This window comes from Tupaia chinensis, unplaced genomic scaffold, assembly GCF_000334495.1.
Source record: "Tupaia chinensis unplaced genomic scaffold, TupChi_1.0 Scaffold143602_1, whole genome shotgun sequence".
In the NCBI taxonomy this organism is placed as follows: Eukaryota; Metazoa; Chordata; class Mammalia; order Scandentia; family Tupaiidae; genus Tupaia; species Tupaia belangeri.
The window spans coordinates 2,571,226-2,583,523 of record NW_006203448.1 but is presented as its reverse complement, the minus strand read 5'-3'; the positions used below and the strand labels follow the sequence as shown (position 1 = coordinate 2,583,523).

General features: G+C 54.1%; 1 protein-coding gene across 1 annotated transcript in view; it reads left to right on the top strand.

Moving 5' to 3' along the window:
- PRRC2B (proline rich coiled-coil 2B) overlaps nt 1-12,298 on the top strand; it is a 59,706-nt gene that overhangs the window by 21,094 nt on the left and 26,314 nt on the right. Inside the window, 5 exon segments of the mRNA XM_006164330.2 lie at nt 785-875; nt 3,325-3,517; nt 6,951-7,266; nt 9,287-9,480; nt 12,038-12,233. Coding sequence (XP_006164392.1) covers nt 785-875; nt 3,325-3,517; nt 6,951-7,266; nt 9,287-9,480; nt 12,038-12,233 — 990 coding nt within the window.

Sequence of the window (12,298 nt, the reverse complement as noted above, 5' to 3'; positions counted from 1 at the left end):
GACAGACAGAGACAGAAAGCGAGAAATCACCCCCCAGGGGGGATGGCCACGCCACAATCCCTTCTCCTCCATTCTCCTGTCAGGATCTTAGGCATGCACACACACGCGCCCAGTGTGAGTTTAAACCACTGGGTCCAGGACTCGAACTGCAGTCGACTACATGGGATCCAGTGACATAGCCATTATGCTAACTGCTGGTCCCAGACCACTTGCATTTTCTGGACATTTCATATACATGGAATCAGACATCACGTGGCCTCTCATGACTGACTCCTTCCACTTAGTGTGACACTTCCAAGGTTAATCATTTAGCATGTGTCTTTGTTTTCTTTTTACTTTTTTATGGTTGGATAATATTCTATTTCAAAACCTACCTGCCCCATTTTGGTTATCGCTCATCAGTCCTTGGACACATTTTGGCACCTGAGCTGCTCAGGGTTTGGGGAGAGCCTGGAGCAAAATGGAAGCTCACAGCCCTCGCTGTGCACTTCCTGTACTGCAGGGAAAATGCCTGTCTGGCTTCTGCCTGCTTTGCCCACTCTCCTATGTCTTGAAATAGATTTTTAAAATATTGTATCCAAATTTAAAACTGTTATCTAGGTGGGGGAGGGTAGTTAATCTGATCAAGCCACTTTGCTCTCTCCAGTCACCCTGGGCCTCCACGTGCACCTTGGGGCAGCTGTTGGGCCACCCAGCACCTCGATGGAGGTGGCGGAATTCCTCCTGGTGATCTGCTGATGTTCTCACTCTTTTCCATTCTTCCTGGGCACTCCTGCTGTCACAGGCCTCCATGAAGAAGTGGACTATTCTGAGAAGTTGAAGTTCAGTGACGATGAAGAGGAGGAAGAGGTTGTGAAGGACGGCAGGCCCAAGTGGTAAGCCCTGCTCCCCACCCGGCATGGTTGTCCGCTGGCGCCGGCCGTGTGTGAGCGCAATCCTGCTCACTGGGGCTGTGTGCGCTCCCTGGTGTCCCAGAGGCCTTGTGGGGCAGAGAGCATTTCCACTTGCAGATTTGGGTTGGTAACTGTTGAAGTAGCTGCTCCAGGAGCTAGGAGTGGTATCTAGGCCGCCTGAGGCCTGCGCTTAGTGGGCCTCTTCACCACCGTGCCGGTCTCCCCCCAGTGTGTTAGGCAGACCACTTCTCCCACAGATTACTTGTGGGTGTCACAGCCTGAAAGGTATCTATGGTCCTCGAGTTTGAGAGACCACCCTGGTTCAGCTTCTTTCTGTGCTCTGAGACCACCCAGAGCCTCAACTGTGCAGCAGTGTGCTGGGAAGTAGCAGACGGCAGTGCGCGGGTGTCAGGTTCCCACACTGGCTCCACGTCTGGACTCCTGCTTGACTCTTTTCTGGACCCCTTCATGAGGCTAGTTTTACTTAATGCCCTTAGGAAAAGCCCCACTACCCAGTCCCTCTAGTTTTTGTCGTGGTATCAGTCCTGGTTAATAAGACCTGTGCTCGCCATAGCTGCGTCCCGGGGCACTAGCAGGTCCAGGGCTTTTCCTTGGTTTCCGGTGGAGTTGCCTGCTTCCCTGCACATTGATCACTGTGCTCTCTGTTAGTGTGATTAATGTTTATAATGTTTAGATTCATGCTTTGTTCTGACTTTCCTCTTTCTGTGTTTTCTCATCAGTAGTTGAATTTATATGGTCAGTTGGGCCTGCAGGTCTTTTTCTTTGTTATTTCATCTTTTGCTTCAAAGCCCCTCAAGTGTCCCTCTTCTGGAGGGAGCCGGTAATGACCCGCCACTCTCTCTGATGGTATGCGAACAGTGAGCAAGTCGCCTTCTGTCCTTGGCTTTCATGCTGCTTGATTTCAGCCAAGGCTGGTGGTGCACTGGGCCGTTGCTGCGGTCGGTCAGGCACACTCTCTGGATTCATTCAACCAGGGTTCTGAGATGGGAAAGATGTGATCAGAACTTAAAGGCAGAGACATGGCCTCGCACAGGCTCCCTGAGCTGTAGGACCCCTGGTTCTTGTCTTGTTAGGTTGATGTGTATCGAATATTCAGCTGAAGGGGCTACACCTGGGCTTTAGACCGAGCTTTGCTACTGGCTATCACCAAAGACACCTCAAGTCCCGAGAGCCCAAACTACCTTCCGTCGAATGCTGCTCTTGTTTTGGTGTTCTTGTGCTGGCTGCTGATTCCCGCCTCCCGGAGGCTCACACTGCAAGCTTCCCAGTCCCCCCCCACACACACACACCCGTTTGGAACTCCCAGCTCCATCCCCTCTTAGTCAGGGCCTCCAGGGCCGTTCAGACCAGTCCTTTCTTCCCTGGGCCACCCAGCAGTCAGCCCATCTGCCTCTTCCCTTTCACCCTGGCTTCCTTGGCCCAGCTCCACCCTCGCTATACTTGTCTCTAAGAGGACCCAGGCCTTTGCTGGGGGTCCGATACTGGGTGTGGTCTCCTCACCATGCCAGTCGGGAGTCCCTGGCAGCTCTTGCCCTCTCTGTCACCTCCTGAGCTCCCTCCTCTGCCTGATCTCCCTCCGCCTCCACACGCGTGTGTGTGTACGGACACATGAAGGCACGTGTATTAGCCACACCGAGCCCCGCTGCCCTCTGGCCTCCCCCTCCTGGCACTTGTCGATGCGCAACTGGCGTGGCTCTGGGCGTTGCTGCCACCGCCCATGCAGGCTTCCACGCACATCTCCCTCCCGCTGAGCTCCCTGCGCCTCTGCAGGCCACCTTCCCCTTTCCCCTTGTGCTGGGTGTGTTTTGCTTCTCTCTGCTCTCTTCTGAGGTGTCTTTTTTAATTTTATTAATTTGTTTATTCATTTATTTCAATTTTACCAGAGAGAGAGAAAGGCAAAGTGAGAAAGCAAATCACCAGGTCTGGGACTCAAACCGTGGTCAGCCATATGGGAATGTCCAGCACCTTAACTACCACACCACCTGCTGGCTCCCACGAGGTGTCTTGTTGAGAGGATCGAGAAGCATTTATTGAGCCCCTTCTGCATACAAAGCACAGGGAGCGAGCTATAATAAGGGTACACTCCTCCTGGAGTTCTAGTTCAAAGCTGTCAGCGCCTCCCTTTGAAAATAGCTCCCCTAGCCCCTCTTGAGACTTAGTCACCACCTCTTTCCAGCGAGGAGCATGGAGGGCTTCCTTGCAGTCAGTGCGAGAGTGGATGTGACACACGCCGCCTTGTGGCTTCATGTGCAGGATGGACTCGGCATGCGCCGGTGCCTTGGCGTTCACACATGCACAGGCCAGGGCGCGATCTCTTCTGGCAGGAAGTTTGTTCCCGCAGGCCTCTGACTGGGGCTCAGGTGTGCTCGAGTGACAGGGCAGACCTAACGCTGGGTGCCGTTTGTCCTAGGAACAGCTGGGACCCTGGAAGGCAGCAGCAGCTGTCGATGAGCTCCGTGGACAGCTCCGATGCCAGGCGTACCCAGGAGGAAGGGAAGGACTGGAGTGAAGCGGTGGGCATGCCCCGCGTCGTCCGCAAGGTGCCGGAACCTCAGCCGCCTTCCAGGAAGCCCCACAGCTGGGTGTCGAGCCCTGATTGCCAGGTACTGGGCCCTGGAGGCTTCTGTGCTGGGCTGATGCACTGGGGCAGACGGACACACGGTCTCTCTCTCTGGATTCTGAGACGAAGACGGCAGGCGGCATGGCTGCGGGTCACGTGTGTTTATATGTTACCAAGTTTGCTGTCCAGGGTGGGAATTTCTCTTTTTATAGCCACCAAGTTATAAGAAAGTTGGAAATACAATGTAAATATTTTCTTCCAGAGGACTGAGTCAGTTGCCAACCTCATTGGGCCCTCTCACCTTAGAAAACGTGGGTGTCTGTCCCTACCTGGGCGTCTTCCTCAGATCCAGGAAGCTGGCGTTGGCACCCCTGTCATGTAATCCTCAGACCTCATTCATCTTTTCCCAGTTATTTCATTCATACGAAAGAGTTCAGTTCAGGACTGTACGTAGGGGCCTTAACGAGCTTAAGGTAACGGAGTCTCACGTGGCCAGCTGGGCGGTTGGCGTCCTGGACCCTGTGGGTTGAAAAACACGTCAGGTGCACATGTGTGTCCACAGTCCTGAACAGAGGGAGAAATGGGGAAGAGGGGATTGTGGTATGACCATCCCCCGGGGGAGAGTCCTCACTTTCCCTGTCCATCTCCAGTGGGTGGACACGTCCTCTGGCAAAATTGGGGTGTGGCAGGAAAAGAATCTCACGTTGTGTCACAGTGTGAACTGGTCCCCAGCCTTTCCTTACTGAGCCTTTCGACGGTTCAAGACCAGCGGAGGCCTCTCGGGTAGGTGTGTCTGCTGTTTCCGCTCTGCGGTGCGGTTTCTGTCCTTGGCAGGAGTGAGGACAGCACACCGATGCTTCCCGCTGTGTCCTCCCAGGTGCCTGGGACCGCTCTGGGGACATGCACTTTGACCTCTAGATTAATGTGTCTACCAAGTTCCCTGCCTCAGGATTATGTTTTTCTCCATTTGTGGTTGATAAGAATTTTGTGGGGAAGAACTTTGACATTGTGACCGTCTCATTTCTCACCAAACTTTCCATCTATTTATTTATATCAGTTGGTTATAATCTGATAATTCTCACTATGTGGTTTGAAGCTCGTATTATCTTTTTTTTTTTTTTTTTTAAGAATGTTTTTAGGGGACCTCCCACATGGCCAACCACAGTTTGAGTCCCAGACCTGGTGGCTTGCTTTCTCTGTGTCTTGCTCTGGCAAAATAAAATAAAATAAAATAAAATAAAATAAATGAGTGAATGAATAAATAAAATTAAATAAATAACTCTTTAAAAAATTATTTTATTAACTTTCTATATTTATTTATTTGTTTTTAATTTGATCAGAGAGGGACAGGGGTGGGGGGAGTGAGAAAGCTAGCCGCCAGGTCCAGGACTTGAACCACTGTTAGCTCTGAGGGAGTCCAGCGCCCCTAACCACCACACCACTTGCTGACTCCGCTCATCGTGTCTGATCTGACCACAGGCACTTCCTGAGGCTGGCCTATGTGCCGTTTTCAGGCCAGCTTTTTTTGCTGTCTTTTTTTGAGCGCTTCCTTGCTTTCTGCCAGAATAACCTTTTCTGACCTCGCCTGGCCCTTGGTCCTGCCTGCCCTCCCTCAATGAGCTCAAGACATCCCGATTCCTTTTAGCAAAGGGCATTCAGAGACCTAAATACCTGCGCCCCTGAGTGCTCCTCACTGTCGGGGATTTCTCAGTGGACAGAATCAGGGAATGTGCGCATGTGTTTCCACGTACGTGTGTGTACACGGGTCCATGCACACACATTCACATACACACCCTCAGTGCCTGTCTCTGTTGAAATCTGAGTTGACGGTGATATCTCCAGCTTCTCAGAATTCATTCACTTCCTCCATTGCATATGAAGAGTCTAAAAACTTTGTGAAAATGTGTATTATGAGAAAGCCATGCACGCCTTTCAGCATTTTCTGTTCCAAAATAAGCTTGTACCTTAGCTCCATTTTTCCATGAGGTCCTTGGAAGTCCCCTCCTATACTTCTTGAGTCTGTTGTTCCCTTGCTAGGACATTATCTGAGGGGAATAATCAGAGCTGGGTGTGGCTTCGGGGAGGAGGAGGGCCGTGAGCCGGGCAGTGGTAGTGCCCAGTGTCAGTGCCGCAGACCCGCAGCGAGTGAAGACAGCACACTTGGCTCTCACGCCGGGCATGGGAAAGGCGTCTTCATGCCGCTGAGCTGGGGGTTTGTAATCTGATTACTGTAATTAGTTCTGGGTTACAAGAAGTTAATTTTTAGGTGAAAGCTCTTAGACTGCAGTAAATGTGTTGCCTCCTCTTGTGGAGGTGCAATTATCCTGCAAGAAAAGGCCTAGATCTTAGTTTTTCTTTTGATGGTTTTTGATAGTCCTATGTTTCTGTAACTACCATTGAAACAGGAAGTCATGTCTCTTTTTTTAAAGAATTATTTATCATTATTGTTATTTTAAAATTTGCTACAGTGGGGGCCAACAGGTGGCATGGTGATTTAAGGGCGCTGGACTCCTACATAGCTGACTGCAGTTCAAGTCCCAGACCTGGCGGCTTGCTTTCACTTTCTCATTCACTCACTCACTCTGTCCCGCTCTGGTCAAATGAAAAGAAATAAATAAGTAAATAAATAAAGTTAAATAATTTTGCTTTTTTAAATTGCTGCAGTGCCTTTGTGCTCACCGCAGAGAGAGAAAAAGTGAGAAGGCAAGCAGCGAGGTTCAGGACTCGAACTGTGGTCAGCCATGTGGCAGTCCAGTGCCCTGGCCACCCGACCACCTGCTGGCCTGTCAGGTATTTTTTCGATCATCGAATCTTGTTGGCATTTCAGTGACTGGGGTTTGGGTAGGGGCTACCTCATGCTCCCATGCAGCTTCACTCCCTGCAGACCAGGGGAAGTCTTCCCGTTGCTGAGTACTGCTCACACCGCTGCTCTGGCAGCCGAGAGCCAGTTCTGAAACGTGTGAGACACCGAGTTGCTTCCAGACGTGCTTCCCCGTTTTTACGTTCTCGGCCCTTTGCCGTGGCACATCTGATGGTGACCTGTGTGCACTCACCTTCCTGCCCGGGGTCTGTGACTGTCTATGGGGGAGACAGAAGCGGCCCTGTGACTTGGGAGGGCAGTCCCAGGTCCTGCTCCTGCCTGGTACCCCTGCCTCGTGTGCACCAGCTGGGGACATGTGTCCTTTCTCTCCTGTCCTGTGCGTCGATCGGGGTTCCGTGTTTGCAGACTGTACTTTGCGTCTCCTTCACTGTCCCAGCGGCACCTTGGTTGTCCCCGCTTTCAGACGAGGATGTAAGGTATAAACAGCTGGTACTTGGCGGACCTCACCCCAGACAGAGCAGAGGATGGGGCAGGGTCAGAGCTTGGGTTTTGTTGCAGGACTGTGCCATATCTTGAAGATGCTCGAGGACCTCCGGTGAGCTGACCTGTTGGGGTTCGTGACCTTCCGTTCATCAGGGTCCCCTTCTCTCGGCAGAAGCCCTCCATGGGCAGCGTGTTCCGGCAGCAGTCTGTGGAGGACAGGGAGGACAAGCCACCCCCGCGGCAGAAGTTCATCCAGTCGGAGATGTCCGAGGCCGTGGAGCGAGCCCGAAAGCGCCGGGAGGAAGAAGAGCGCCGTGCCCGGGAAGAGAGGTTGGCCGCCTGTGCCGCCAAACTCAAACAGCTCGACCAGAAGTGTAAGCAGGCCCAGAAGGCCAGCGAGGCCCAGAAGCAGGTGGAGAAGGAAGCCCCCCGATCTCCAGGCACCGACAAGGCGACCCCGCAGGAGAACGGTCCTATTGTCCGCAAAGGTGAGGGGTGGGCCTTGTCCCCACCTGGAAACCCTGGCCCGCTGCCAGTGGTGCCACTTGCATCTCCCTGACTGCCTCGGTTGCAGATCCCGTGGCTTACGGCGGAGGCACATGGGGAAGCAGCCATCTCTGCGGGCTCAGGCCTGGCAAGTGCCTTGGGTCCTGGTTCTGTTTAGGCTCCACGAAAGAGCTGGCACAGTGCCACCTCTCTGGAGGCTGGGCCATCTGTGTGGTGGGGCGAATAGTAGCCAAGGGACCACATGGGGTGATGTACGTGGAGCGTGCACATGGCTTGCAGCATGTAGGAAGCATTCCTGTGTTCACTGAGAGGCCGGCTTTGTCATTGCTGTCACTATCACTGTTACCATTCCTGCCTCTGCCCAACCAAAGCTGCCAGTGCTGGATGGAGGGCCTTAATAAGAGGTCAGGATCCTTCTTCATCCTACGTTAGTTCTAAAAGGAGTGGGGCCCCCGGCTATGTAAGAGACCTGGAACAGCCCCATAAACAGAATGAGTGTCTCCTGTGGCCATTTGCTTTGATGACTTTTTTTTTTTTAATTGCCAGGACCCTATGCTTATGAGAGAAAAGAAAGGAGGGAGAGAGGGAGAAGGCACCCCCCTAGTGGGATGTAGTCACACCGTGACCTTTTTCCTCCACTTTTCCATCCCACCAGGATTTGAGGTGTGCACACACATACCTGATGTATTTCCTAAGCTGCCAGCCCTGGGTTTTGAACCACAGTTGGCCCTGGGATCTGCTCCCCATGACTGTGCTGTGCTGCTAGGCGCGGGACGGGGGGCAGTCCTTTTGTAGCAGCTAAAATGGAATGTGACCAGCTCAGAGAATCCAGCCAGCTGTGGTCTGCAATCTTCTCGGATCCGCTCCAATCAACTGCTTTTAGGAGGCAGGATCCTGATGTTAGTTTCAGCCTCCAAAGGTCTGGGGAGGAGTCCGACAAGCATTGGTGCCCTCAAGCCAAGGCACCCCAGCCCGGTTTTCCTCGAGACCCCTTTCTATTACAGCGCGAGTACCGACGCGCAGGTCTGAGGAGCTCCTTGAGAAGGGCGGTGGAGACCATGTCGCGCGTTTTCTGTTCTCAGGCTCGTTTCAGAGTACATCCACTAATGCCTCGCTGAATTCTCACAGAGCCCCGAGGGGTTGGCATGGCGTTATCCTTATTTACAGTTGAGATGGGCCCGAAGAGACTGAAAAAATGCCCTTTATTTTTAGATAGTTTTTAATTGCCAGAAGGCACATGTGCTTGCTGGAGATAGGAAGGGCTCCCTGTGGGGCCAGTAGGTGGCATGGTGGTTAAGGCACTAGACTCCCACACGGCTGACCGTAGTTTGAGCCCTGGACCTGGCTGCTTAAAAATCATGCTGGGTGGGTGTGTGTGTGTTTTCCAGGTCCTGAGAAGAGAATGGAGGAGAGGGGATTGCAGCATGACCAAACCCCCTGGGAAGTGATTTCTTACTTTCCTCCTTTCTCTGTCTCCAGTGAGTGCCTGTACCCTATGGCAAAAAAAAAATGAAAAAGAAAAAATTTAAAAAAGATAAAGCACCCTGCCATGGGACATGGCCACGTTGCAGTTCTTTCCTGCATTCACCATCCCATCAGGGTTTTGGTTGTGCTTGTGCATATGCCTGGCATGTTTTCCCAGCCACTGGGCTGGGGTTCGAACTCTGTGGCCACGTGGGATCTGGCTTCCTTAACTGCTGAGCTATGGGGCCAGCCTCCCACAATCTTTTCAAGTAAAACTTCTCCCACCCAGGATCAGACCCCAGCTCTGCCCCTGAGAATGTGACCCTGGGAGGGTCTTCAACCCCTGAGCCCATAGTTTCTCACCTCTGAAGTGGTGATGGGTGAAGCTGCCTCGTGGCGTTCCGTGGGAGTCCTGGTTCCGTGCATGTCCAGCACTGGGCAGCGCCGGGTGCGGGTGCTGGGAGAGGAGCTGTGTAGCAGCTGGCCGCTGAGCCTCTGCAGGCTCACTCTGGTGTTCTCTGTTGACGTGTGCTCTAGGCTCCCCAGAGTTCCCTGCCCAGGACGCCCCCTCCGCATTCTCAGAAGAGGCACCCCCGGCCTCGCCGGCCATGGTTCAGAGCAGCACCAGTGAGGAGGAAGGCAGGGAGGCCGCGTCCCCTGCACAGGAGTTCAGCAAGTATCAGAAGTCCCTTCCGCCCCGCTTCCAGCGCCAGCAGCAGCAACAGCAGCAGGTAAGCAGATGAGCCAACACAACGGTCATTACCAACACCCTGGCTGTGGCACAGGTGGGCCTGTCACCAGCAGGGTGGCAGGAGGCTACCTCAGAACTTGGGACCTTGGCAGACGGGCAGGCCCTGGTGGTTTTCCCCCGAGTGATAGACACCCGTGCGAGTGAGTAGGGCCCTCACAGTGCCCTGTAGGCGAGGCCTTGCTGTCACACGTCGATCAGGAAGGGTTAGTGAGATGTGCTACATGCCCCATTGGGTTTGCTCCACGGGTGGCTTTTCCATTCCAGGGCAGCGTACCTTGGACTTCCATTAGTGGGTGCTGGGCCCCACCCTGGAATCCTCCCAAGGCTTAAGGGAGGCCTGTGAGTTGTTTGAGAAGCTGGCAGAGTGAGGCAGGGCAGCTTGGGCGTAAGGACGGAGAGCCACAGGTTTCCTGTTGGACAGCCGTGGTCTGTGGTCCTGGTGGTGCAGCCTTGGATGGGTCCGTTCCGCTCCTAAACCCTTGTTCTCTCACATGTAAACCAGGGAGAATGAGTGCTTGCCTTTCAGAGAGACGGTGAGGGTGTCGTGCCTGTAACCGGTGTATCAGTGTCTTCATCGTCCATGTCTCGTAAACTGTAAGAGGAACTACTTTTTGGCCAGATCTTGCAGTTAATGGTTGCAGTCCTGCCACCCTTATGCTGGTCCCCTCGCCCAGCCCGGAGCACTCTTCGTATGTGTATCTTAGAGTTGTGACACACGAAGGAGAAACCACTGTCCTTGAGGACCAGTGCGTTTGAGGGCAGACCAAGGCCGCACGTAGACACCACTTCGTGCCTGCCTGTGCCAGCGTATAGGTCGTTCTTGACAGGAGCCAGGCGTGTGTGAGCTGTGTGCCCTGGAGCCTTTTCTCGGTATGTTAGTTCCCGTGAGCACTTGCACACCAGCTTGTCCCCTTCTCTGGGCTCCGAGGACGCAGTCCGTTAGCTGCGTTTCCAGCGTGGTGGTGTGAGCCCTGTGTGCATGTGTGCTGGGAGTCGACACACTGATGGGGAGGATGGAGCTCTGGGTCACTCGTGCCAAGTGCAGCAGCGTGGCGGGGCAGCCAGTGATGTGTAAAGCCTTAAGAATGGAAAGAAAGCAGAAAGCCCCGGGGCAGCCTGTCTGGCCAGAGTCCCTGGGGACCTGGGTCTAGACAGGAGGGGCTGGGGGAGGAGGAGCAGCCTCTAGGGCTGGAGAGTTTATAGCTTGAGTCTCCTTATCAATGAGGTCTGTGTATAGAGTGTGCCTAGAAGGGACTGTGCATGCCAGGTGGCAGGCCGCGGGCTGGCGGGTGGCCTTGTTTGCAGAGTGGAAGGGCGTGCGATGGAAGCTTCCAGGTTGGGATCCTCAACTCACTTAGCACATGAGCCTGTGATATGCTGGTCAGGATTCACGGCCAGGCAGCACCAGAGGTTGCCGTGGCTGAGAGCAGGTTCTGAAGTGGACCTTCTCCAGTCAGTGGCCCGGGCTTTGACTGTTCGTCTGACACCTTGTTCATCCTGATGCCCTGTGTGCCAAGTATTGTCCTTGCGGCCGGGAGACTGTAGTGAGCCAGGCATGCGGGTCTTTTAGGATTTAGTGAGGGAGACCAGCCTTTAAAGTAACACACTGTTTTCTTCCTAGAGAGATTTTTGCTGTAGGGTACGTATAGTTGTCAGAGAAGCAAGAGAGAGAGAAATCACCCCCCAGGAAGGATGGCCACGCCCCAATCCCTTCTCCATTCTCCTCTCAAATTTTGGACATGTGCATACACATGGTCAGCGTGAGTTTTAAGCCACTGAGGCTGAAACTCGAACTGTGGTCAACCATGTGGGAGTCCAGTGACGTAACCATTGTGGTATCTGCTGGTCCCAAAATCCCACACTGTTATTAGTGCTGCACAGGAGAAGTGTCAGTTCATGGCACATGGAATAAGGGACCTGATCTCACTTACGGGCTCATGGCGGGCTTTCTAGAGGAAGCATTTTTTTAAGCTGGAAATCGAGGTGTGGGCAGACAGAGGGCAGGTATGTTCTGTGGCCAGAGCAGGAAGGGTGCAGAGAACTCCTGTGTGGAAACCCCAGAGGCATGTGGAGCGAGATCCTGCAGGACCGGAGGTCACGCGGAGTCCTGAGGAGTTCAGGGTGTCAGGCAGCTGCAGCAGAGACCCAGTGCAGGCCCTCTTGAGCCAGTGCTCCCTAATGGGGTGCACGTGACTAGGCATATCACCCTGGTGGAGTGTGGAGAGTGGGTTGAAGAGGAGAGGAAGGGGGAGGGTGATGACCGTCCTCAGCCGTGGACTAGACCAGGGGACGCAGCCAGTGTCTTGATGCTCTGGGTGCCAGGTCAGCCCCAGGCAAGCTTGTGCCCAGGGAAAGCCTCAGCCGCTGGGGTAGTGCAGGTGCGTGTGACAGTGGCGTGGCCGTCCATCCAGCCTGGAAGCCGTGGTGTGCTGGTGCCTCACCTCGGGCCAGGTACCCCCACCCTCTGCCGTCCGAGTGGGCGGCCCCTCCCCACCCCACCCCTGCACCATCTCACCGGCCTTTCTCTCCCCGCTCAGGAGCAGCTGTACAAGATGCAGCACTGGCAGCCCGTGTACCCACCGCCCTCCCACCCGCAGCGCACCTTCTACCCTCACCACCCCCAGATGCTGGGCTTCGACCCCCGGTGGATGATGATGCCTTCATACCTGGACCCTCGGATCCCTCCCGCTCGGACCCCCGTGGACTTCTACCCCTCGGCTCTGCACCCTTCAGGTGAGCACATGGCTGCTGGCCCCAGGTCAGGTTGCGTGACCGGGCTGAGCTTTAACTTTGTACGT